General features: G+C 33.1%; 2 protein-coding genes across 2 annotated transcripts; one reads left to right on the forward strand and one right to left on the reverse strand.

The window, feature by feature from the left end:
* Positions 1-17,927: 17,927 nt before the first annotated feature.
* Positions 17,928-18,191, forward strand: LOC126689756 (small polypeptide DEVIL 5-like). Its single transcript, XM_050384942.1, has one exon. The coding sequence runs from the start codon at positions 17,930-17,932 to the stop codon at positions 18,071-18,073; it is 144 nt and encodes a 47-aa protein (XP_050240899.1). The 5' UTR covers positions 17,928-17,929; the 3' UTR covers positions 18,074-18,191.
* Positions 18,192-20,967: 2,776 nt separating this feature from the next.
* LOC126689291 (DUF21 domain-containing protein At4g14240-like) lies at positions 20,968-27,673 on the reverse strand. The gene is made up of 13 exons (XM_050384437.1): positions 27,340-27,673; positions 27,156-27,232; positions 26,227-26,310; positions 26,010-26,123; positions 25,535-25,618; positions 25,360-25,431; positions 24,959-25,026; positions 24,255-24,342; positions 24,068-24,141; positions 23,605-23,980; positions 23,463-23,509; positions 23,243-23,324; positions 20,968-21,482 (listed from the first exon to the last, which is right to left on the reverse strand). Exons 1-13 carry the CDS (start codon positions 27,581-27,583, stop codon positions 21,375-21,377), a joined length of 1,518 nt encoding a protein of 505 aa, XP_050240394.1. The 5' UTR covers positions 27,584-27,673; the 3' UTR covers positions 20,968-21,374.
* Positions 27,674-27,779: the final 106 nt, after the last annotated feature.

Consider the following 27,779-nt stretch of genomic DNA (forward strand, 5'->3'; position numbering starts at 1 on the left):
TCATGCGCGTGCTCAGAGGCTCTTTTATTATTTTGGGAAATAGTTAATAATTTGCATCTATTATAAATTAGAATTACCATATTTTTCAATCACAAAAATACCTAAGGGTGTGATGAGTGTTATGCGTTTGTGGAAGAAATATTTTTTTCATCACACCCCTAGGTATTTTATGATTAGAAAATGTAGTAATTCCAAATTATAATGGATTCAAAAAATGTAACACAGATTAGCATCATGTCTAAATTATGCAATTATATTTCAATGCAATAACCATTATCAAAAGAAAAACAAAATAAGAAAGAGGGATGAGAAATCCCCAAAACACTTGCGATGAGTAAAGGACAAAACTTTTGAATACCTTTCAGAAAATTATTTAATAAAATTTGGAAAACTTGATAAGAATCAAAGAAATTGTGATGTTTGTCAGATCAATAAAACAGTTAAACATTGATATGATCCAAAGAGAAAATAAAAACAAAAATAAAGTACCCAATAACCGAAATCAACGAAAGAATTGGGAAAAAAAATTGCTAGTGGAAGAAACAAAAAACTTACCAACAACTTTGTTGGGTTTGGAGGCAGACTTTGATCAATGAAGAGAGAGAGAGAGAGAGAGAGAGAGAGAGAGAGAGAGAGAGAGAGAGAGAGAGAGAGAGAGAGAGAGTGTTTGTTTTAATTTTTTAATAATACTTTTTTTAGAATTTAATTTATAAGTGGATAAAGTAATTTGAAAACCAATTGGAGAGTGGTTTTATTTTGTAGGTAATGTTTTAGTGGGAGTTATTTTGAGAGAATTGGAGAACTGAAGAAGAAGGAATTTGAGTTTGAAAATCAACGTGAGTGTACTGGGAGTGTGTTCCTATTTTGTAGATACTGTTTTAAGTGGAAGTTAAAAAAGCATTTTTACCAAATTTTGCCCCTACTTAAACATAGGCTGTAGGGGTATTTTAGAACAAAAAAAAATCTGGTCCAAACAGGACAACCCCTTAAATAGTAGTATAGATAATAGGATACAAATTTAACTTGCTAGCGAGACCCTCTTTATCATGGTTTGGGCTTTCTTCTTTACATTGTTTGAACCTAAAAAAGCATGTTAGAGTTCTATCTCTTCGTGGCCAAATGGGCCTCAAGATACTAACAACAGACTTCGGACCCAATATGGAGCTATGAGCACAATAGTTAATTATCCAAGAGTATATTATTTTTTCAGAAATTAGTTAGGATTGTTTTAATCACACCAAATTTGCCCATTACTTATAAACCAATAAGTACACTATGGAGGAAAAGAAAAATTACATTGTTATCTTTATATGGTATAATTTAGAGAATTCTTCATATCTTATAGTTTTATTTTTATTTTTTAAAATGTAAAAGTTAATTATATAAGAGTATATAATTTTTTCTCAAATTACATGCCATACACTCAATAATTTATAAGCCACGTACAGGTTTTCTTTAATAATTTGATAAAAATTTTCATGGTGAAAAGAGGAATGAAAGTTTTTAGATTATTATATTTACACAAAATACTTATGCCGAATTTATAACTTATTATTGTAAAAATATCTTTATGATAGGTTTCTTTCTCTTGACTTTCTTTGCACTATCTGTTTTATACAGTATATTTGATGGGGAGACTAATATCTCTTTTATAGGTAGAGAGAGAACTGGTTTATTGTTCATTTTTAAGCCTCCATTTGCCCTTCAAATTAAGAGAGTTAGAAAACCATTCCTCAATTATCCAATAGTTTGTGACATGTAGTTAACTCCTTATTAGACCTTTAACATACACGTAGGTTATCAAATGGAACATTATGTTATTAAATGAGACACTAAATAGTTAATTTTAGTCATAAAATTAAATAAATTCACAAAACTAAACTAGAATAAAAAGTTAATTTAGTCTTAAAATTCTTTCTCTCTCTCTCTCTCCACATATAAATATAAATCATATTTGACATACATTTTAAAAGGGTTAAAATTTAATTTGTTTAGGTATTGTCTATAAATATAGTTAAGCCAACACAAATATAAAAATTTAAATATTTAAGGGGGTTAAATGTTATAGGACAAAATTTAGTTACAAAATTGGTTGTATCCTAAGGCTACAACCTTAACCAATATCTTTCTATTAGAGATGAATTTTGACAAATCATATCATATATTTTATACATGATTTCAAGGTTCTAGCTCTACTCTTGGTTGGATTGTCACAAATGGTGCTACTCTTTACCTCCCCAATTGATATCATCCAAAGAAGAATGATGATGACATATGACATGGTGAAGCTGTCAAGTATAAGAGCTCTGTTGATGCATTCTGTCAATTCCTTAAGAATGAATGTCTCAAATCTCATTTCAAGGAAGCTGGTGCAATTATTCTCCATGGAGCCATTGTTTACTCACTTGAATAACTTAGAAGACTTTTTCCCCTAAGAAATTAATGCCCTCTTGAAATTGGTTGCATGTAGTTTGATAGTAGTATTTAATGATTGAAACAAGTCTCTAACATACAAAAACATCTGAAACTACAATGAAGAAAAAAAAAAATATATATATATATTTAACAAAAAGAAAGAAGAAAAAAAAGTACAAGATATTTTTAAATCTTATTTTCTATAGCTTTCTCCTACATCACACAATTTTTGGACTATTACCGATAAAAATTTGTTATAGCAAAGCCTTCACGGTTGTATTTTTTGTTTTCTCTCACGGCCTTTTTCTGTGTTTCGAAGATGATGCATATGGTTAAGGTTTTATTTAATGTGTACAAAAGTATTTTTAATATACCAATGATTAATTGTGAATCAGGCATATGAATTATCTCTTTTAAGTACAATAAGCGATGTCTTACTCGGATGCACTCGAGTGTGCCTAAATGTAACACAGGCTTCACTTCCCAAGTAAAATTGAATGGTAGAAGCAAGAATATTAAATTTAAATAAAAGATAATTGTTTCTAATTTGTGCTTGTAACAGGTTCCTTTCATTTTAAAGTTCGGATTTGGCCTGCTAATCTTTTGTCAAGATCAACTGAACCAAAGTAGGCTTGGATCTGAAGCAATTACACTCCCCAAACAGGATTTATTGAACAATGCTGAATTCATAGGCTAATAGATTTTTGGAAGAGAAGCTTATATATTTCCAATTTTCAACACTGCACTGGAACCATTATTTTGTTAATGTCTTGGCCTAGTGATTGATGGCAGGGTTGGTGAAATGAAATCACTGAAATAAGTGGTGGAGTCAAGAATTTTGAGTTGGGGGGCCGAATTATTCTGTCAAGATAAACTCAAATCACAAATACACTCCCCTAAAAAAATCCACATAACATGTGTGTATGAAAATATAAATTTTAATTTTCTTATTCTAAAGTAAGTTATATACATATACACAAAATGATCAACTTTAATATCTATATATACACACCTAGACACAAGATCTTCTTTATAAGAGAAACTTATAATCTTCTTAAATTCTAACAAGTATACAAACATTGTATAATTGGGTATACAACATACAAATATATAGAACCAAAAAAAGAAAAAGAAAAAAAGAATCTAGTATCTTTCATCAAAGTCATGCTCAACAATAATACTTCACGTAATAAACTTCATCAATTATTATTTATATAGAAAAATTATTCATAATTTCCTTTTTAATATATAAATTGTTTGCAAAAATTCATCCATGTTTGACAAATCAAAATCATAATATTATAATTGAAGTCTCAATGAGGCTTTTTTTTTTTTCGTGATAAAATCTTGAGAATAGGAAATTTCGACCAAATTGCATATATTATCAATGTTTAATGATTTGAACGCATTAATATAGTTTGAAATTGAGCTAAAAATTAGGGGTTCCACACTTCCACTATTTACTCACAAAACCTACTACCAAATTATTTCATTTTATTGTAATTATATATCAACTCTAAACTCCCCCAAGCATAAATGAGCCTGTTAGGTTTTGAGTTTGTAATGTTGGCAAACCATGACAAAACATGACAAAAACTAAGTCTCATTAGTTTAGAATGGTCTACATTGAAGCCCAAGACAAAAAACTCAAGTTCGGGATAAAAACAAATGAGTTACAAGCTGGTTGGTTCAATTGATGCTAGGGATTTTCGATTGATCAAAAATCGCATATCAGCAAAATCAACAAAACGTAAAAAGGCCATAACTTATTCGTTTGAAGCCCAAATCGCGAGCCGTTTTTTCCAGTATTTAAAGGACATTATAAGCTAACCCTAGGTGGGAGTTTGAGAGTTTTTTAGAGAGATTAGAGTGCATCTTGTGCCTCTTTTGTAGATCTAGGGTTTTGTACCCAAAAGCTCTCTTATGTCTTCTATCGGTGTTATTTCTTGAAGAATCTCAAGATCCGGTATTGTAGAAGTTGCTGCCGTCTCTTGTCATCAAAGGTGTTGATGATCTAAATCTTCAAGGGTGGTTTTGGAGTCACAAACAGGAGAGTTCGTGTTGCTAAACCTTTGAGTGGGATCTCAAAGTCACAAATGGGGGTGTTTGTGTTTTGTAAAGGCCAAAGAAAGAAGGAGTCCGTGGATTCGGAGCTTGCACGTGGTCGTGTCAGTAAGTTCTACTGGTGGGTAGCAATAAGAAGTCGAGCGTGGGGGCTTGTAAGTCTTATTGTATGAACTTCGATTCTTTCTAGTGGATTTGCATTTTACCTTGAGGATAGTTAGGTTAAATTCTCCCCAGGTTTTTTACCTGTTTGGTTTTCCTGGGTGATCATATCATTGTCTTATTTATTTTCCGCTACTATGCATGATATGATTGTTTGATTGTGATAACCTAGACTTGGAATTTGGACTAAGTAACAACTTGGCTAATTAACTAGGTTAATCCAATTGTGTTTTAAGGGATCTAAAAACTAACAAGTGGTATCAGAGCAGGTTGCTCTTTTGTTTTAGATCTTTTGATCTAAGAGCTGATCCTTGACCCCTTTTGTCATGGATAATTTGAAGTGTCTTTCTGATCATGTTTCTGCTCATGCTTCTGTTGATTTTATTGATGCTTGTGAAACTTTTCGTAAGGAATTATTGAAATCTATGAAAATTGCTAAGAAATTCAAGGAAGAGTTAAAATTGGCTAATCTTGAAAAAGAGGAATTGATTGTTAGATTAGATGAATCTAATAAAAAGAATGAATTTTTGAGAAATCAAATTTCCTCTCAAGATGAGAAGATGAAAAGCTTGGAACAAGAGTTAGTTGAATCTAAAGCTAAAATTGAAAATTTGACTAGTACTAAGCCTGTTGTTGATAATAGAAGTGTTTCTGTTTTTCTTAAGCCTAAAACTAAGAAAGTTTATATCCCTCCTTTTAAGAGGAATAATAAAGAGAAGGCTTATTTTGCTAGGTTAGACAAAGGTAAAAGTTCTGATGTTGACGCTGAAGTTTCTAAATCTAAGTCTAAACCTACTGTTAGAGAGTACAATAAATCTGTTTTTGTGTTTACTTGTCACCTTTGTGGTGTTGTTGGTCATATTAGACCAAATTGTTCTTTGTTGAGGCAAAAACCAAAATCTGAGACTAGATTTGTCACTAGGAATACTGATGTTCTTAAATTTGTTCCTGTCTGTCACTTTTGTGGTGTCCATGGTCACATTCATCCTAATTGTCATAAACTGAAATTTAAACATTCTATGTTTCAGTCTAGGATTTGTGATGATATTTCTCCTGCCATAAGTTCATATAAATTGTTTCATATTCTTTTGAAAAATTTGAGCTTGTTGGCTTGTGAAAGGAATTTGCAGGATTTCAGTCTTTCTCAGAAGATTGGTGTAATTCCTCAAATACACTTTACTTCTCATGGATTTTCACCTACAAAGCTGAAGACTAATGCTATATGGGTGAGAAAAGATTCTCCAAGGTGAGTGTTGTTGACTTGTCCCTAATTTAATTCTTTCAATTGTTTGTGGACATGTTTTGTTTTTAGTTGTTTTGTTTCTTTTAGAATGTTTTTTATTTAAAAAAAAATACAAAAACATTGAAAAATTTTCAAAAAGACAAAAATATTTTATTTTGAGTCTTGTTTTATTTTTCTCGAGGATTACATGAATTATGATATCTCTCTTGATTTAGAACATGCTTGACATTGTGGAGAAACTTGAATAGTATGTGTTAAATAAGTGCTAAGCTATTTCTGATTTTGTGTGAGTATGTACTAGTTTGTACATGTACTCATGGGTTAATTAAGAAATTGATATTTCTTGTTTGTGTACCCTTTATAGCTTAGTTAAGCATTGTCATGCATTGCATTTGCATTGTTCATTTAGCATAATGTGTGCTTTTTGTTTTTGGTCATAATTTTTTTTAAATCAAAAAGATTTTTGTGTTTTGTATTTCACATCTTGGATTTATAATCAAGGATTGGCCATATTATCTTTAAATAACAAGTTTATGTACCTTGTTTAGCTTTGATGAGCTTATTTATTACACTTAACTAGTTGAAACTTTGTAGTGCATGTTGTGTGGGAAAGATGTTTATGGTATTTATCATTTTGTCTTAATCTTGAAGTCACATGTTATTTGACTGTCAGACTTGATCCTTTTGAGAAAGGCATAAATAACCATCTCACCACTGTTTACTAGCTAATCATGAACACCTTAGTGCATATCATAAGATTTTGTGCTCGAGAAAGTGTAGCACATGCACAAAAAGAACATAAGGTGTAGCCTCGGTTATAAATGCTAAAATTGGTGTGTATATTATCCCGACTATTTTAATAAGTTTCTGAACAATTAAAAATGGTGTGTATATTTTGAGGCAAAAATCAAGAAACTTACATGATTGTAAGCTTGTTTTCTAGGAGATGTGAGAGTTATATGATGTAACTCTTTTGGTGATAGTCTCTTTCAAATTCTATGTGATGAATTTTGTAGAAATTGTGATTGATTTCTATTTACATATCACCTCACATGTTTTTCAAGCTTTTGCTAGTTGCACACATTACACAAGTTATTCTTTGCTAAACTTGGTACATTATATTGTGTGTGATTTTGTTGTGGCCATCCAAGATTAAAGTTCTTTGATTTTGATGCAAAATATCTTAATGTTTGAGTTTTTGAGGACAATTGGTTGAAAAACCTGTTTTTGGAAGATCTGGGTTGAATTCAAGTGTTTTTTTTGAAAAACTTTTAATCTCATACTCATGCATTTCATTCATGAAATATTGTGTTTTGAGGAGTTTCTGCATTAAGTTGCTCTGTTTTTTTCAAAAATTTGATTTTTCCATGCATCATTTATGTTTAGGATTCACATGCATTGCATTGATTTTTTTGTATCCATCGTGCAATTTTGCAGTCATATCTCTCATTGTTTTCACACATAACATGCATACACTTTATTACATTGGGTACTCAGCTTGATCAAAAAATTGATTGATTAATTTTTGAGTTATGTATTTTCTAGTATATGCCTTTTTTTATGTGTGAATTGTAGAAAATTATTTTCTTAAGAGTTATGATGGATAATCAATGTGCAAATATTTTCTCTACTCATGCAACTGTTTATGGGTCACATAGTGCCATGTTTGCATTTTATTGAAAGAGAGAATATTTTTTCTTCATGTGTATCCTCAACTTAGTTTTTTTTTTTTAAACTTGGTTTGTGTCTTTTTATTTATCCCCACCCCCTTTATTTTTTCCCAAAACTTGTTTTGTTTTTCCTATTTTTATAGGGGGATAAATTTTTTTTAACCTTTGTGGTTCTTAGGGGGAGTTGTCTCTATTTTCTCTTACTCTGTTGCGTATGTTTTCTGTCTACCTTCTGATTGGGTAGTCTTTGTCAATACGTGACAAAAAGGGGGAGACATAGATGACTTGTTTGTTTTGTTTAGGGGGAGAATATAAAAACTTTTTGATATATCTAACTTAGGGGGAGAGTTAGAATTTACTTTTGTTTTTTATATTTTGTTTCATATTATTGTTTATATGTCTTTCTTTCCACACATGCGGTGATGTGTTTGTTGAGTGTTTCAGGAAAGACAAGTGCATTCTGATCAAGACCTTCTACCTCTTCTTGCAACTTCTAAGTTAGGAGTCTTAGATTGTGATTTGTGAAGTATTTGGGCATTTTATTGTATATGGGCATTATGTTGTATGTGTGTTTTGTCACGGATTGCCAAAGGGGGAGATTGTTAGATTTTGAGTTTGTAATGTTGGCAAACCATGACAAAACATGACAAAAACTAAGTCTCATTAGTTTAGAATGGTCTACATTGAAGCCCAAGACAAAAAACTCAAGTTCGGGATAAAAACAAATGAGTTACAAGCTGGTTGATTCGATTGATACTCGATTGATGCTAGAGATTTTCGATTGATCAAAAATCGCATATCAACAAAATCAACAAAACGTAAAAATGCCATAACTTATTCGTTTGAAGCCCAAATCGCGAGCCGTTTTTTCCAGTATTTAAAGGACATTATAAGCTAACCCTAGGTGGGGTTTTGAGAGTTTTTTTAGAGAGATTAGAGTGTATCTTGTGCCTCTTTTGTAGATCTAGGGTTTTGTACCCAAAAGCTCTCTTATGTCTTCTATCGGTATTATTCCTTGAAGAATCTCAAGATCCGGTATTATAGAAGTTGCTGCCGTCTCTTGTCATCAAAGGTGTTGACGATCTAAACCTTCAAGGGTGGTCTTGGAGTCACAAATAGGAGAGTTTGTGTTGCTAAACCTTTGAGTGGGATCTCAAAGTCACAAACTGGGGTGTTTGTGTTTTGCAAAGGCCAAAGAAAGAAGGAGTCCGTGGATTCGGAGCTTGCACGTGGTCGTGTCAGTAAGTTCTACTGGTGGGTAGCAATAAGAAGTCGAGCATGGGGGCTTGTAAGTCTTATTGTATGAATTTCGATTCTTTCTAGTAGATTTGCTTTTTATCTTGAGGATAGCTAGGTTAAATCCTCCCCAGGTTTTTTACCGGTTTGGTTTTCCTGGGTGATCATATCATTGTCTTATTTATTTTCTGCTGCTATGCATGATATAATTGTTTGATTGTGATAACCTAGACTTGGGATTTGGACTAAGTAACAACTTGGTTAATTAACTAGGTTAATCCAATTGTGTTTTAAGGAGTCTAAAAACTAACAGAGCCTTAGAAAGAAGCTAAGACTAGTTTGATAAGAAAAAGGTATTGTCACAATGGGAGTGCAAGAGGCAAAACGTTAGCAACAATAGTGGTAAATGGTCAATGGATTGGTAAAAAAAATTCATTTATTTTTATTCAATGACTTAGTAAAAAAATTGAGATCATGGTTTTAAGCTCAGTCTCAGCCTTGGTGTTATAAAGTAAACTCTGAGCGTACGAGTTTTGGCAATCTGTTTGATTCTTAAAACTCAGAATTGAATGTTTGACAATGGATTCTACATTTGTGCTATATGGGATAAGTGAATCCTACAGTTTTTTTAACATGGCAAAATAAATAGTATGTCCAAGTAATAATAAAAGCAAATCTCCTTATTTCTTCACCGCGGATTCTTGTGTCATTTTCTTGAAAAGATATTAGATCACCGTGGGACACTTTCAAATGAGTAATGCTTACCATTCCATTTCACACAAAGCCTTCGATGACTTAGCAAAGAGAAAATAGTAGAATGGCAATCAAACAATATGTTGTGTAGAACTAAAATCAAACAAATTGCGAAGATTGTGTGTGAGAGAGAGTAGAGATCAAGATAAAGAAATACTTTTATTAGAGCAAGGAAATGTGTAAACTACATTCTTTTGCCAAAATTTAAAAAATAAAAAACATATGAAATGAAATTTAATCATATGATATTTCAAGATACATTATTTGTAGTACCAATCACCATGAGCTTGGTGATATACCAAGAACAACAACAATTGGTTGCTAGCAAGGGATGCAAAAATCCTTGCGCACAAATACTTCCCAAAAGAGACGACCACCCAACATTTTGTTCACATGATCTATGAAAGAAATGTTGAACACTATATTTTTCCTGTTTTTTTTTTTTTTTTTTTTTTTTTTTTTGGGGTTAAAACCTACTTAGCTTTTGAAAGTTCAAATATGTGTATAAACACCCTTAAACGTTTAGACCCCCAATTTACAAATTAACCAATTCAAGCTTTATGTCAAACAACTAGTGTGCGGAAAATGAACATAAGCTATAATATAGAATTGGAAAAACTATCTAAGCCAAATTAAAATCACAACCCACAACAGATAATAAAAAGGCAAAGATAAAGGGAAGGAAGATGCAAACACAAAGACAACACGCGATGTGTTATCGAAGAGGAAACCGAAGCTCTCGGCGTAAAACCTCTCCGCCGCCCTCCAAGCGGTAAACAATCCACTAGAAAATGTAGTTGGGATACATGGACAGCAATAGACCCTCCAAGCCTAATCTACCCAGTGCACCTAAGCCCTCTAAACTTCTTGCTTCAACAAGGTTGCGCCGAACCTTTTTCTTTTCTAGCTTCCTGAATTCCGCTACTAGACCGTAGCATCAACCAATTTAGATTGATTCCTTCCTAACTGCTTCCCAGAACACCAAACAGCCCTCTCACAGTGATGAATATGGTGAGAACAATGTTTTGGTAAAATGCCTATCAAGCGTTTGACAATGGAGAGGAAGAGAGTTGAGGAATTTGAAGAGACTCTAATGTATTGATTGTAGGTGAATCAATCTCGTTTTACTCTAGGGTTTCTCTCTCAAAATTCTCTTTAGAAGCACTCTTTCATATGTGGGTATAAGGGGTATTTATACTAGAATGAGTGAGGAATGTGAAACGTCAGGTTTTACAAAATAAGGGTGGCTCGCGGCTTGGCCTCGCGACTTGACTAAGTCGCGAGATAACCGTATGGCCAATTGTCCTGTTTTGTCCTGTAGTGCTCCAGCTAGCATGACTGTTCACCTTCTGGCACGCTTGGCACGTGTGCTGCATCTGGTGGCTTGCAGCCGCGAGCCACCCGCGAGATCAAGCCGCGAGTCTCTATTTTCTTGCACACTCTTGAGCAATCAACACTCTATCTCACTCACTACCCTTACAATAAACCCACCTAAATACAGGGTTACTAAATACTGAAATACAAGCAAATTTGGCAAAGAATAAAGCCAATAAGATGGTTGATTAAATTCAACCTTACAGCTTTTCAAGATGCAAGAAAATGGGTTGCAAAGTTGAGTTTATATAAGGGTAGCAAAGGTGAGAATATTTATGATTTACAACTTTCAAATATTAGGATTCATATAATCACAATTTCATATGCATAGCTTACTATTATGCATGCTATGATTATGTTTCCATACCAAGCAAACGTAGGGAATACATAAAGTACTTTGTTATTCACATTGCCTCTCCATATATTGTAAGCACCATATATTGTAAGCACAACATTGTCTAGATAAAATTACTAAAAATAGTTGGTTAAAAACATGATCTTCACATTTTCTATTAAATAGCTTTCCATTAAATAGAAAGTATAACAAATCTAAAACGTATATGCTTAGTTGGCTTTTTTTATATTAGAAAATCGTTCACAAATATGTGTACAGGTTCCTTTGTATACATATTTGACTCAAAAAAAAAAAAAAAAAAAAAAGTTCCTCTGTATACATCATTGTCATTGAATTCTCATGTTAAACATTTTCCATTTCAAGCAAAACCTATGTACAAGTAATGAAAACTTTTAAGTTCATGGGCGAAACCAAGATTTGACTTTAGGTAAAGTGTGTACATATGTAGGTTTATACACATTATGGACAAGAACAACGAACACATATTTATTACCATATATACTTGTAGAAGACAATTCCACAATTCCCTCTCGTTATGTCTCATATCGAACATATTCATTCAACCCCAAACCAACATATTCATTCATACACAAATTGCAACGTTTAAAACAACTTTCCTTCGACACCGCTTCAAACACCCATATATGACTTTTGGTCTAATACTCCTATTACCCATACATTTGTTCCCACAATAAACTCCAATTATATATAAATATTTACTATTACAAATTAAATTGTAATCAAACAAATTTCCATCTTAAAATTTAACAAAGAAATTACCTATAAACCATCCAACCAAATACCCGTCCAATTGAAAAGCAACCAACGCTGCACCCCCAAAGAAAACTCTAATCCCAACTCCATCACAATAAAACGATGTCATAATTCCCTTTCCAAAGGAACTGGAGTGGACTAAAATGGACCAAAGTGGAATAAAATGAACCAAAACAGCTGAAGTGGACCAAATTGGATTGAATGGACCGAAAGAATTGAATTGGACCAAATTGGACCAAAGTAAATCCAAATGAACTGAGGTGAACCCAAATGGACTGATATGTTTCGGTGTTATTTTTTAATGTCTCTACTTTGGATTGATATATTTTGGTGCTATTTTTTTTATTTCCCTATCGCAAGTCCTTTCTCTCCCTCTTATAGCTTTGGTTTGATTTTTGTTTGAGTTAATCATTTGTTAGTTCAGAAGTGAAAATTTATTTTATATCAAAACAAAATTTACATGGCTATGTATTTTAATGTGCCTATCAATCATTTTAGTAATATCAATTGTAATTAGGCATTAAGTTTTAATTATTATGTTAATCTCTTTAAGAAAATGAGAAATTTGAATAATAAATTTGAAACTTGGAAATTTTAATTATACCAAAATAAATTAGGAAAATATAGCGAATAATAAAAATAGTTAGAACAATATGAACCACTTCAAAAAAGAATAATATCAATAAAAAACTTCAAAAAATAATAAAATTATATATTTTTGAAAATAGAGAAATATAAATTATTTTTAAAAATTATTTAATTTTTAAGGAGAACAAATAATCTACAATAAAATTTAGAAAATTAAGAATGCATTATAATCTATATTATTATTTAAGCGGTTTCTCCTATTTGAATTCCTCATTTTTTAGTTCAAAAAAGTCCCTACACTCCTTTGTTTAAGTAGAGACAAAACTAAAGAATAATCCGGTAAAAATGCAACTTTAACTTCTACTAAAACATTACCTAAAATATAGGACTACTCTTTTGTTAATTTTTAAATTGCTTTATTCACTTATACATAACCCTACTATTGCAGTAGCTTTTATAGATTATCATTTAAAAGTACTCGCATCAGCTTCTACAAAATGGTATAAGGGGCAAATGTTGCCAAACTAGCCTTAAAATAGTTTGCATCACCCACATTGCCAAATCCGCGTATTAGGTAATCTAGGGAAAATCTTAATGAAGATTGAAAATTGAACTCAAGATGTTTAGATTTACAGTTTATTCCCAAGCCCCAACCAATAGTTAAATTATTAATTTGGTATTTGATTTATTAGGCAAATTTCAATTTAATCTCTTAATTATTGATCATGTAACTTTCGAATTTAAGTCAATTGGTTAAATAAGAGATTTAGGATTCTTGTATATTATAATACATCTCAAAATAATTATATAGGAGGATACAAATATAACTTGCTAGCGTGGCCCCCCCTTATCACGGTTTGGGTTTTCTTCTTTACATCGTTTGAACCTAAAAAAGCATGTTAGACTTCTCTTTGTGGCCCAATGGGCCTCAAGATACTAACAACAGACTTCGGACCCAATATGGAGCTATGAGCACAATAGCTAATTATACAAGAGTATATAATTTTTTCAGTATATAATTTTTTCAGAAATTAGTTAGGACTGTTTTAATCACACCACTTTTGCCCATTACTTATAAACCAATGTACACTACTATGCAAGCTTAAGGAAAAAAAAATACACTATTTTCTTTATATATATGGTATAATTTAGAGAATTCTTCATATCTTATATTTTTATTTTTATTTTTTAAAATGTAAAAGTTAATTATATAAGAGTATATAAATTTTTCTCAAATTAAATGTCATATACTCAATAATTTATATGCCATGTAAAAGTCTTCTTTAATAATTTGATAAAAATTTTCATTGTGAAAAGAGGAATGAGAGTTTATAGATTTTTTTATTTATACAAAATACTTACGCTGAATTTATAACTATTATTGTAAAAAAAAAAAAAAAGAACATGTAGTTAACTCTTTATTAAACTTTTAACATACACGTAGGTTATCAAATGAAACATTATTTTATTAAATGAGACACTAATAGTTAATTTTGGTCATAGAATTAAATAAATTAACTAAACTAAACTAAATTAAAAAATTAATTTAGTCTTAAAATTCTCTCTCTCTCTCTCTCTCCACATATAAATATAAATCATATTTAAGGGTTAAAATTTAATTTGTTTAGGTATTGCCTATAAATATATATAGTTAAGCTAACAAAAATATAAATATTTAAATATTTGAGGGGGTTAAATGTTATATATCCTAAAGTAAAAATATTTTTTTGCTAATTATCCTAAAGTAAATATAACTATACTGCAGGGAATAAAATAATATTTAAATGATGGCCCATGGCTCCTATGATATTTATTCACTGCCAATACTAGTAAACTCTCTCTCTCTCTCTCTCTCTCTCTCTCTCTCTCTCTCTAACATCGAACTCTTTCCACGATGTTTCTTAAAGGGAATTTTGATTGTGGTGTGTCTCAGTTAGTCACATCTTGAACTACACAGATCAACTACTTCCACTCATTATTGTACTTCCAAATTAAGACCCAACAATACCCAACAAAAGAAATGACCCCCCCACTGCTTGGTTTTTTTTATTCAATTTTCTCACATTTCAGCTTGTTAAAGCACAACATTCTAATGGTCCAAGTTGTTTGCACTCTTCTCCAATTACTTTCCATGTTATAGACTCAGACTCAGGCTCAGACTCACTAGCTAAGGCCAAAACCCAATCCCTTTCCATCAAGTTTGACACCAATATTAGCTGGATATCAGAACATTAACCCATAGGTCCACATAGATTTATGTGCTATTTAGAGATCTTATCTTCATGCTTTTGCTTTAAGATAAGGTTTGAGAGCCTCTCCTTGCCATTCTTTTACATGGCAATTAAACATGATACGACACGCAGGAAGGCGACATACACTATCAATCTTCTTGAGATAATTGTCACTTCTATTATAAGCTTTTCTGTAGTCTTTTACAAATTGATATATATGCCTAATGAATTATCATGTCACATTTATAACATCATGATTCCTCATTTCCACTTTATCAATATCATCCACAAAAGTTCCTCAAAAAAAAAAAAAAAAATATATATATATATATATATATATATCATCCACAAAATTCGTTCATTAAAAAAAAAAAAATATATATATATATATATATATATATCATCCGGACAAAATGGGCTTCTGCCCTTTTCGGACAAATTAATTAGCCTTTTGCCCTTCTTCTCAAACTAAATAGGGAAATACTCCTCTTTTGAAAATCGAGTTTTTCAAAATCGATTTAAGCCCTATAGTGACGTTTTCAAGGACCTATAGTGACGTTTATAAATATTTATAGTGGCGTTTTGTAACTTGATATTATTGCCTATAACTCGATTTTATGGATATCAAGTTATAAAACGTCACTATAGGTTCTTAAAATGTCACTATAGGTCCTTAAAAACATCACTATAGGGCTCCATAATTTTTTTTTTTTTAAACTCGATTTTGAGAAACTGGATTTTCAAAAGAGAGACATTTCCCTATTTAGTTTGAGAAGAAAGGTAAAAGGCTAATTAATTTGCCCAAAAAGGGCAGAAGCCCATTTTGTCCCATATCATCCACAAAATTCCATTTTCTACTAAAAACTTTGTAATAAAATAAGATTACTATATAGTCATGATTTAGTGAAGCAAATTTAGAGCTCATATGATGTTCTTGATAAATTTTGATGGATTAGTATCTTGGAAAAAGTAAACGTAATTTTTTAAATGAAAGTGTTACTCAAATTCTATCTTCTTTTGAAAGTTTGAGTGTCTCTTCCATTATGAGTGTGTGTGGAGGGAGTATGATTTTCCATCAAGAGTGACAATTATCAGTGAGATGGTGTCATTTCTTATACTCCCATCATACCAAAGAAAATCTTGATTATTGGAGTATTCGAATGAAAGCATTACTGATATCCCAAAATTAATAGGAGTTGTTGGAGAAATGTTATGTCAAGCCACAAGATAAAGTATATCTAACTTAAAATCAAACCAGAAGTATGTCTTGTAAGAAAAATAGTATGAAGGGAATAAGAAATTGACTCCTAATGTGTCCACTTGAACATGATATTAAAGTGGTGAGAATTTTTGAGTCCCACATAAGAAATGATAGAGAATATGAGTTTATATGCTCATGGGTTAGACATTGGGTTGGGTTTTAGGCATGTGTGGACTAGGTCTTCTTGTCTAAATAATAATAATAATATATTTTATTATTTTATTTTTGAGTCAGTAAGCCTGTATACAATAGTTATTTTTGAAATAGTGTATCTGTTTAGTAACGTATATATGCATAGTTCCTCATTCATGAAAAACAACTTTTGAGAAACATCCCAGAGAGAATATTTTTGTGCATTCATTTGAGTTAAAGAGAGAGAAAGAGACAGAGTACTTCGCAGAGCACGGATCTTGTGTGTTTCTTCTTTGTGCTGTAGATAATTTTATCTTAGGAGGTAGACGTTTGTGAGTCTCAATGTACCACAGATTGTGAGTGGTGAAATTTGCTTTAAGAAGATTTTGTCAAACACAAGACTTGATCTGAATCATTCATTTTTCATGCATTTGATCTGTGAGTTTTTAATTATTTGCAGATTTCTTCTTATATATATAGCATATTTTTATTGTTTTTGCCTATTACATCTATTTGTATTATTGCTTATAATTATATCTATATGTAGTTCCTTTTTGCATAATCACAAAAGTAAATTGTTGAAATATATTCAACATGTCTTACAAAAGTTTTGAAAGAAATTATCTAAGAAATTCTTACATTGATCTATTGTCAAAAAAGAATGGAAATTGCCAAACAAGACCTAACACTAGCTCTTACAAAGACCCTGAATTTTCACGGTCGAAGTAATTAAGAACATTGAAATGAAATATAATTATTTTAAAGAAATTTTTTTTTAAAAAGAAAGTAAAAGTTGAGTTCGTAAGGTCATATGCTTAGATTATAGATATACGCAAGTACAACACACCTCAAAAACTATGAGACATGCTTGGAATGACAAATAAATCAAGCTTAAGTGTTTAAGAAATAAACATCTTTTTTTTTTTTTTTTAAATGAAGTTTTATTTATAAGATGAGTTAGTACTTAGAATTTGGAATTACATAAAGTAAATATGAGAAGTTTATAACACTTAATTGATGAGGTTATCTCAGCAAAAAAAAAAATTTATCGATGAGGTTATAGTTGCATCATGCATACATGTGAAGTATATATAAAATATATATAACTCATGCATGCAATCATCCCATTAATGTACAAAATAATTCCCTTCTTCTTCTTATTCTACTTTTATCTCCTTTTGAAAATGAATTCAAAGCGTCTCTTTCATTGTATAAATGTGTGTGTGAGACTTGACGCTAAGGGGGGGTGTGAGGCACGCAAGCTAGCTTTCAACACAGTACTCCTAATAAGGTCTCAGAAAGGCACCTTTTAATTTCTGTCATTGCTTTAAGGAAAAAGACAATGCTATCCAGAAAAGGATAATGAATTGTGGGGCATGTCACCCTTGAAGATAAGATTCAGGTGATGTACTTTGAAACTGCCTTAACGTTTAACAAAGGTCGACAATTGTCAATGGCCGGCATGATTTAAGTTTGAGTTCAGATAGGGAAAGATCACGTGGCATGCATGCAATATGAAGGCACAATGGGACCCTAACTATGACGTGTTCTTGAAGTGTGTACTTGTATGTCCAATCTCATGACTTGTAGAATCCTATGCCACATCGGATTTTTTGATCTCAATAAATTCAGACCTTGTCTTAGAAAGGCTTAGTGCGATATCAGAGACTAATGGAAAACATGGGCAAGAGATTTGCCAAGTGGAAGAGAATGGTGAGACAGCAAAAGGGGAAGCTCTATATAATGAGGGTTTGCATCTCTATGCTTCTTGGTTGGCACAAATACTCCAAGGCAACGTACATGGGTTCTAATTAAGGAGCATTCAGCTTTGGTTTAGTTTAGTTTAGTTTTTCTAGTATGTGATGAGTTTAGTTTGCTGTATTTTTGTTGCTAAGATATATTTGTACATTCTCTCTATAATACAAATGAAATGTTCACCATAATTATTACATGAATGAATACAATCCATTCCTTGCATTTAGATTTTAGTGTGTTGTTTAGTGCATGCATGTCCAGATGTATTGGGTTTCTACTTCCTTCTAGAATTAGAAGTTTTTTTTTTTTTTTTTTGTGTGGATATCTTCCTTCTAGAAGTCATTATTATTATATACCCTTTGTTTTCATTCTAATAATATTGCTTAATTTATCCAAGAAAAAATATATTTATCATCCATCCGTGTTTCCATGCCTATCCACGCTCAAGTTTGCTATTAAGCTGCTTTCTTTATTTTTACACTACTAATTGGCCTACAGATGAATGCAATATTAAATTTTCATCATATAAACTTGGATGTTTCTGGCCAAAAAAAAAAACCTTGGATGTTTGGTGAAATTCTGATTAATTGCAAGTTTCAAATCTAAACTAATTGGCATAGATGTTTGGTGAAATTCTGATTAATTACAAGTTTCAAACCTTAGATTTTCCTGACATAATTTTTGTCTTTTTTTGCAATTCATGTCATTTTTTCATTTTTGCAGGTACTATTGAAATTTTTTTTGACTTTTTCTAACAATTTTTTTTTTTTTTTTTTGTCTTTTCTGCAATTAACCAGCACCAGGCGTTGTTGGTTAACATTATTTTTTTATTTTTAATTTTTTAATGACAGAAAGGGAAAAAGAGGTTTTAATTTGGAGGGGGATGGTTTTATTTAAGCCTTTAGAGAACGATTAATTGACTTGATTAGAATTCAAATATATGAGTCTCCTTGGCTTTATCAATCGAGTGAGAGAAAAACTGAACAAGTATAGTGTTATCCATGTTCACAGGACATAACCATAGCCATCAATCTCCAATAATATCTCCTTTGTGTGGGTTTTAGTTTACTTCATAAAGTGAAGACCCACCCCTCACATGAAACTAGGTTTACTGTGATTGATGGTAAGGCTTTTGTTTTTCTTTCCAAAGAGCTCATGATGATTCACCACCTCACTTATTGAAGATGACTCGAAATGAGTGTACGCACAAAAAATATGTACATGTGCAGTTCAATTTTCGTCCCAAAAAAAGATATAAAACTCTATATATACATGTGCAATGCAACAAAGATATTCTATGGAGTTCTAAAGACTTAGAGAGTTGTATCAGCAAATGAGAAACCTCGCACATTAATTATGTTACCCTTTTGTTTTTGTTATCTAGCTCTTGATGTAACACATTCATAACACCCCACTTAGCACGCATCCAAACCCATCCGGGAATTCGGGCGGCATTGGTTTATTTTGCTGTACATCTGAACACATCTGAACACATTTGGACAAATAAAGCCTTATAGAGACAGTGTCAGAGATGGAAACTTCAGGATAACTTATTACAAGTCCTTTTCCAGTTGAATTGGCAGGAGACAAGCTAATGGGCCTACCTTGTTATCTTTGTTTAAATGGGACCCTGATATGTTTACCCAATTAGGGGCCAACACTTGTTACCATCTCTGACCTTTCTTCTTAGCCCCCTTTCTTTATAAGCCTATGCTTTCATAGGCTTTTTAGATCAACAAAAATTTCAGCACCACCACCATATACCATTACTGTTTTGTACATGATCATGGCTAGTCATTGGAATTCAGTGCGACTCCCAAAGCTCAGGTCTTGGCAAAGGTGTTCAAGGCACATCCGAGAGCAGAGAACAAGGCTTTATATCATATGGAAGTGCGCTGTGATTCTTCTAAGTTGGGATGAGCAACGTTGATGAATGTTGTAACTTGGTAATGATTTTTCCCAAGTCCAGTGAGGTTAGTTTTGTGCAACACCTTTTTTGTATGAGCAAATCAGTAAACCATGTACATTCGAGTCCTGTGGTGTGTCGATGAAGATGAACTCCTCGTTTCAGAGAGTACGGATGACCACACATTGTGTACAAGCTAAGGTCACTTATATGGCTGAAATTATGACAGCATATATAGTGTAAGATAAATGTACAGGATCTTTACTGTTGATTAACATATGCAGAATAGTCTATTTTGATATTATTTTTTTTCGCTTATTTTTTGACCTTCGATCAAACTGAGGACATTGTCACTATCCCAATCTCAATCTATCATCAACTGAGGCCTAGGAACATGTATCCTAGACCATGAATACTCACTCAACCAACCAGCTCGGAAGTTCTTGATGAAGTTATGAAGAGAAAAAAGATGTCCCTTCCCACCCTTCTTTCTTTCTGGGGCTTTTGCGAAAATAATATTCTGATTAATTTTTGTTCAGGCAAAGATTATAATTATTTTATAATTTACAAGCTCAATCATTGGTTTTCCAACTCAACCTTTTTGCCTGCCCATTCCAATAGGAGGAGAAAGTGCACTTTAGCCTAAACTTGTTGAAAAAATAAAAAGCTATTGTATGTTCATTATCCACTTTCTGCGGAAAATATTTTATCTGGTTGCCTTCTCCTGATGTTTCCCCGAGTTCAAATGCCCCTTCCTATTGTAACTATCAAATAATAATAATGATAATAAAAAAAGAAGACAATAAAGGAGTGTTTGGTACACCATTTTAAATAATAATTTTTAATTTTTAAATAACATTACATGTATTTTTACATATTTTTTAACCTATACATATTTTCACACATGTTTTCAAATAACAAAATACGCGTTTTTAAGTGCATGTACCAGGTTTCCTTCTTCCCAACCTGCCTAGGTTTCTTGTTTCCTTCTTCCCCAACATGTCTGCTCTACCCTCTTTGCTTCCCTATATTCAGAATTTTTAGTAGATTGAGAGAGCAAGTAATTTATTTTATTTATTCACATAATTCAAAACAGCAGATTGAAGGTAAAACTCAATAATACAACCTCTTCAAACATTACGAGGGTTTTATTACCCTCTTAGTTTAAGAACCCTTTTCCCATACCGTTCTTCCCAAAATTAAGTTGAGCCTAAGCTCAAGAGGTTCAAAATCCTGATATCTCGTACATTCTGCGTGGAGTACAGATTTACATTCCCAATGTAGCGATAGTTTAGCAGAGAACCATGCGGCATCTTCTAAATAAAATTTCACATCTACAAAATATCGGTTGAGTTTATTGTTCTCCCTTCCTCTCCTCAACCAGCACCACCACCAACTGTTAGTTCTCTGTATGAAAATAAACACCCTTGCTAACGATGACAGGGATCAATACACTCATTTCTTATTCCCAAAAGGTTCGCCAGAAGCTCCATGTGACTTTGTGGAATTTAAATCATCCTCGGCAGATTTCTTTGGGGTTTGCCCTTGCTTGATTTGGCCTCCCTGGGGTTATTACAGCAACAAGGAAAAAAACAAACAAACAAACAATAAGATTTAACTTCAAAGGGTATGCGGAAAAATAAGTTTTGCAAGCATAAAGGTGCAGGAAAAAAAAAAATTACTCCCGTAAAATTATATTTCTATTTTTTTTATGCAAATATTTGAGAATGAAGTTAATGTACTTTTTGCACCAAGTGCACTGTTTGTTTCACCATTTGATGAATGTAAAGAGAATAAGTCTACTTAATCTAAGTTTCCGTTTAATTAGCCATTAACATCTTTTGTGACAGGTACATCACAAATTAATGCCCTTCAATGAGTGTCAAACGGGTGGGTTTGAGGTGGGCATAATTGGGTTGGGTACATAAAACCCATTTACCCATTTAACTAATTGCTTCTAACCCAAACTCAACCCAACCCAATTATTATGGGTAAACCCCAACCCACCCAATTATCAAAATTACCAAAATGCCCCTAAAGTGAAAATGACCAAAGTACACAAACACACTGTTACTTTCTGTTTGGCTGATGAGAAAATGTAAGAACACAAAGGAAACGAAAAATTCGACCTAAATTTCCATTAGTCAGGCCTAAGAATCATACTGCAACTGCATCTATTTTAATTTTATGAATGCCCATCTCCAAGGCTGTGACCTGGAGCGTTGGGTCTAACAGCCCTAGTTTTCAATGGAATGCCCAGCACCGCCAGCGCTCTGACCAGTTGTAGTGGGATGTCTGAAGTCATCAAAGCCACGATTTGGAGGAGGAGGCGGCTGAGATACACTCACAGTTGGTGGTGTAGGAGGAGACACGCTAGTAATCTCTTCGTTTGATTTGTAATCTCCATGAAACACACCGTCATGTATGATAGTTTCTGTTTCATAGATTTTAGTTTGAGTTTGGAGGGTTTTGGATTCATAACTCTTCTTCCCTTCAGGCTATACCTTCCCTCGATGGACTGAATTTGTTGGGAGAGAATGAAAAGATCGGATCTATGAGGTTGAGAAGAGCTTACGGAGAAAAGTCGGATCGAGAATGTGAGAATGCCGATCAGAGGAGGATGAAAAAGGAGAGAACATTTCCTTTCTTAAGGCGGTTCCGTTTGAGGTCTCTGAGGCCACCATTGATGGCCAAATCGAGCTCTGAGTTAAGTGCAAGAGAAAGAGAGGGGCTGGTTTTTTTTTTATTTTTTTTATGTTAAGGGCTGGGTTGAGTTTGAGTTTATTGTTTTTGGGTTAAATGGGGCTCAATGGGTTTTTAGTTAAAACCCAATAATTATTGGGTCTAATTGGGTTGATGCCCATTTAATCCAAATAATAATTGGGTGGGTTTGATTTTAATTAAAGTGGGTGGGTTTGGGCGGGTAAGTGAGTTTGGGCTTATTTTGTCACCCCTACTAAAAATCCAGGGCCCTCTGTCCTAAAACCATTATGGACAAAGATCAGAGACCCAGATAATTAGTTCTCTCCCTAGCCAACAGTCTACAAAAATACACTGAAGCTGGACGCATAAAATCGTAAAAAAAATTGTTTTTCAATTGCTTGTGCTCAAAACATGTGTTGTTGGAGGTTTTTATTATCCTTATTATATTCAATTATTCTCATAGAAACCTGAGTCTCAAGACTCTCGGCACTTAAATGTTGCTTAATTTATGTCTTCTTCTTCACATTGGGCAAAGCCTAAATATATTTTACTAAGCTAATAGATATGAAAGAAAATAATGGAAAATATATCAAAATTGATAATGAAAAAGGTTCTCTTACTGCTCCCTTATGGCCTGTTATCCTCCGAACTGATGGAGCTCGTGCCATTGATGAAGCAGCTGCAGCTGCAGCCACACGGATTCTGCAAAAAAGAATTCATAACAAGATCCATTGTCATTTTATTTTTCATTTTGGCAATACCGTACATTACTGCTTTTTTTTTTTTTTTTGGGCTTCAAACCGTACATTACTGCTATTGAATCTTTATCATTAATCCTACCTTTTATGCACATCAACATATTCGTCTGTCTCATCCACAATTTCCTCCTGCATAAATTGACGAAATCGTCATCATTAATCTACTGGCAACTGGAAAGACATGCAAACTAAAAGGAATATATAAATAAGGGGTTGCACTTTACCTGCAGAAGTTCTTCAAACACATCTTCCAGAGTGATGATACCAATAACTTCACCATCTTCAATATCCTCTGACAAATGAGGTATGCCATTAGCTGCAGTGTCATTACGCCTAAAAGATGGTGGCCTCCTCACATTGGTAGGCATTGAAGCCCTGTCAATCTCAACAACAACACTGTCCGACTTTTCATCCTGCTTTAACAAAGGAGTAGTCAGTTGAGAGTCCTCGCCAGAAACTTTGTTCTCTTCAGATTTTTCTCCATCAATTGTTGGAGGAAGAGTCTTGCCTTTTCCCTTAGACTTCACCACAGCTGCCATATGACTGCTTCCCTTTTGGAATTCATTTAATATATCATACAGAGGCATATCTGCTGGAACCCTAAGGACGCATCCCACACATCAACAATTCATATCCACACTTCCGAAAAAAGAGAGAATAAGCACATCTTTAAGTGTATAAACATACCGTGGAATTCTGCGGATTGATACAGCACTGACAGGGGTCTCTGTTTCAGGTCGTACGGTGAGTAAACTCTTCACCTAATCCCAAAGGGAAAAGATAAAAGTGAGAGAAATAACCAGTAATAAATTAGCAAACATCTAAACCAGTACTATAATTCAAAAGTTTGTCAAAAGCTTAAAGTCCAACCCACCAGAAGAAGTCCAATTACATTCTTTGGATTCCCAGAATAGACAGGAACTCGACTATGACCCCGAGCAAGAATTTTCCCCATTGCTTCCCTGGGTTATTAAAATTATGAAAAGAAAAAACAAATATAAACAAAGGATAGATTGAATACTAGTATTCTAGAACTTCTACTAAGAATAGAGAAACTCATGTAATGGTGATGACCATGCAAAGCTTTATCACAAGATAAATGGAAAGTTTAACAAAAATAACAGAAACAAATTGTAGCCAATATTCTTGTGCTATGAAAAGAAACTTGCAATCTATTGCAAATGCACTCACGTATGTTAAGACCATAACAGATTGATTGGAATGACATAGAAGCATATACGAATACAAAACTTAGTTAAGATATGCTTTGCATAACTAAAGTTTTAAACCAACATAAAATAATTTGAGTTTGAATCATACTCATTTATCACAAATTTTTTTTTTTTTAAATTCTTAATCAGATAGCAAAACAAGATCCCCATAAAAATAAATGTTGAATTGCACATATTTTTTGAAGCAGGAAATTGATTATAAAATAATGGATTTAATTCTTGGAAGAATGTGAAAACAGAAATTTTAAAGTATAACTCTTGGTATCTTGATGAGGAAGTTGGATCAGGAAGAAGAAAAAAATGATAATAATAATGGCATCAAAACTTAGTCAGGTGTAGAACTTACCAGTCCAACTTCGAATTGACATCCAAGGAAAAGGTTGACTCAATAGGTGTCATAGCCTCCTCAGCAGTCTGATTGAAAATAAAAATGACAACATGAAGAGTGACTTTGAGATACAAACTCCAGCTAATATCAAGGATCTAAATTTAGATAAGGCATTATATAGAAACATCAAACTATAGTGACCACTTTCAGAAACTCAAAATTTTAGCTTTTCCACCAAGTCACAAACTCAAAGGTAGTTGGTCAGTTTGAATCAAGAGAAGGGAATTTACAGGTGCAAATTTAAAAACAAATCAACATAAGAAGCAAGGTACTCTTAACCATCAGGAAGTTCTGCAAATGCACAATGACAAGCAAAACAATAAATAAACTAGCACACCAGTTTAAGTAACATTGTTTACCTTTTCAGTTAAATCTAGGGCTCCGCTAATAATTGTTGTCTCATCATGTGTAAGCTCCCCTCCCTTGCCAGCCTAAGCATAACAAGAATAACAAGCTATTACTCCTTGAAACATTTGGATAGTTTTAACAAGTGATAATTGCAGTAGTTTATGCATATAACTCCAACAGCTTTACCTCCTGGCCGTGGATGGAGACAAGGGCTTTAAGCTGCGCCCGCCTAAATAATGCTTCATTATGTCCCAGAACCCAGTCCAGAATCTGGAACACATATATTTCTAGTGTTAAGGGCTAAATATATATCAACAGAACCAGAAATACAAAAAGGAGAAGATGAGTTTAGCCATAATATCAGTAAAGGAGTGCTTTGATATTGTATGGAATCTTATATATATTCTCCACTAATACTCTATTTTAGGATGTATATACAAATGAAGCTAAAAAAACAATACTAAAGCTTCATTCCGCAACTCAATTTTACATATAAGAAAGATACAGAGGAAATAAGAAGACACTGCCTACAAGAGAGGTTTCTGAGAAGAATAATAAAAATAAGGAATGGAAACCTTCTTCGGAACCACCTCAAGGGTGCAACAAGAACTATGTGAATCTCTTATTCACAAAACATTCAAAATTTTGTCTTAGATTTTACCTTTCCAATGGGATAAGCTATTGGATAGCAAATTATCATTAAAACTCTCACAAGCCATACGAAATTGGCCCCTACAGCAAGCCCGTATCTTGTGCATATTGCTTGTGGAATGACCTGACAAATGAAATGATAACAGGATAATCATCAATCAAATGTAGTAGCTTCAAAAATATAAGCTAAACCAACAAAATCATGAAAGCGCGTAAAAGCAACATACCTCCCCGAAAGCAAGAACGAAAGTTACAGAGAGAAGAATTGCGACATACTGATTGAAAAGTTTATCCAGGTATATAGGAAGGGCCTGCAGATTGCAAATACCAAACCCAATAATAACTGTTAATTAAAACTAAGCATACTCTAACAAGGACTACAAACTCAATATAACAAAAATTTAAGGATAACAACACTAAGTGTGAGTTTGGATTAGCATTTTTTTTTTGGAAAAGTTGTTCTAAATATAACCATACTTTTGCCAACTTTTAGCCAATAAGCAAATAAACTTTCTGAAAAAGAACTAATCAAAATGCATGCTAAAGCTACTATTCTCTGCACAACTTTTCCGAATTCACAAAGGGCTCAGGTTTCAAATCATCCACCAAACTCCAAAGCCACTTTAAAGAACACAAGCATTTGTTTTTTTAACCCAATTACTTCAATAGGCACAAGAACACAACACCACCAAAGCCTTTTACTTCTCACTTTACAAACCTTTTACCTTTTTCTAATGTAGTTTTCTAAATAGGCACAACACCCTTAATTCAATAGTTACAACGGGAGAATTTGAACCCTAGACATTTCTATTGGAAACACAAGCCAATTGAGAGCAACAAACATAGGAAGCACGGACAATTCATTTAGGGGGCCGTACCCGTTTCATGTTCTAATTTTTTACAAATTGCTCGTGTCATACCCAGGCCGTGCTTTCTAGCTACAAACTCTTAGCTTATATAAAATTCTAAATTTCCTCATTAGAATCAAATACCCATTAATTTTCACAAATGTGCACAAATATATCACTACATAGCTATCACATTTAACGCTTGAGAATCAAATTAACGAATTGAAAGAGACAGTTCAAATTCAAACAAAATTGATCAAGAAATAATATCAGAAAATATTGATTCCACTAAATAAAGAAAAACAAACCTCCATGGAAACCGCATTACACAAAAGCAAAGTGACAAGCAGCTGGTGTTGCTTTTGAACTACTGGAAGTATAGCAGCTACAACAACAACAACAACAACAAATCACACAAATTCAAAATTCAAATAACAATGAAAAACCGAAACGAAACGAAATGAAATTGGTAAATATCGGAATGAATCGGACCTGCTTGTTTCTTTTCGCTAATGGTGCCGCTACGCTGGAGGATCTCCAAATCGACGAGGCCGAGGGACATGAGGCCGAGAGTGAGCCCGGACATGATTCCGGCGAAGAGGACGAGGAAGCAAGAGATCCCGGCGTAGATGAACCACCACGCCGTTCCGAACGGTATGCCGCCAAGCCCCGCCGAGTCCGATTCCAGGTTCCGAGCCAGCATCCGAGTCGCAATCACGGCATTGATCGGGTGCATCGCGGCTCTCTGTCTGTCTGTCTGAAGTACAAGAAGTAGTGGTTGTTGTGTTTGATTTGTCGGACAAGAAGATAGAGTTTTAAAAGAGTTTGGAAATGAATGAAGTCTTATCGTTGGGTGGATAAGTCTAGGACCACGTAACAGTAAGTTCATGGGTAATAGATAGATGACTGTTCATAATTTTTCAGGTCAGAAT

This window comes from Quercus robur, chromosome 6 (genome assembly GCF_932294415.1).
Source record: "Quercus robur chromosome 6, dhQueRobu3.1, whole genome shotgun sequence".
Taxonomy (NCBI): domain Eukaryota; kingdom Viridiplantae; phylum Streptophyta; class Magnoliopsida; order Fagales; family Fagaceae; genus Quercus; species Quercus robur.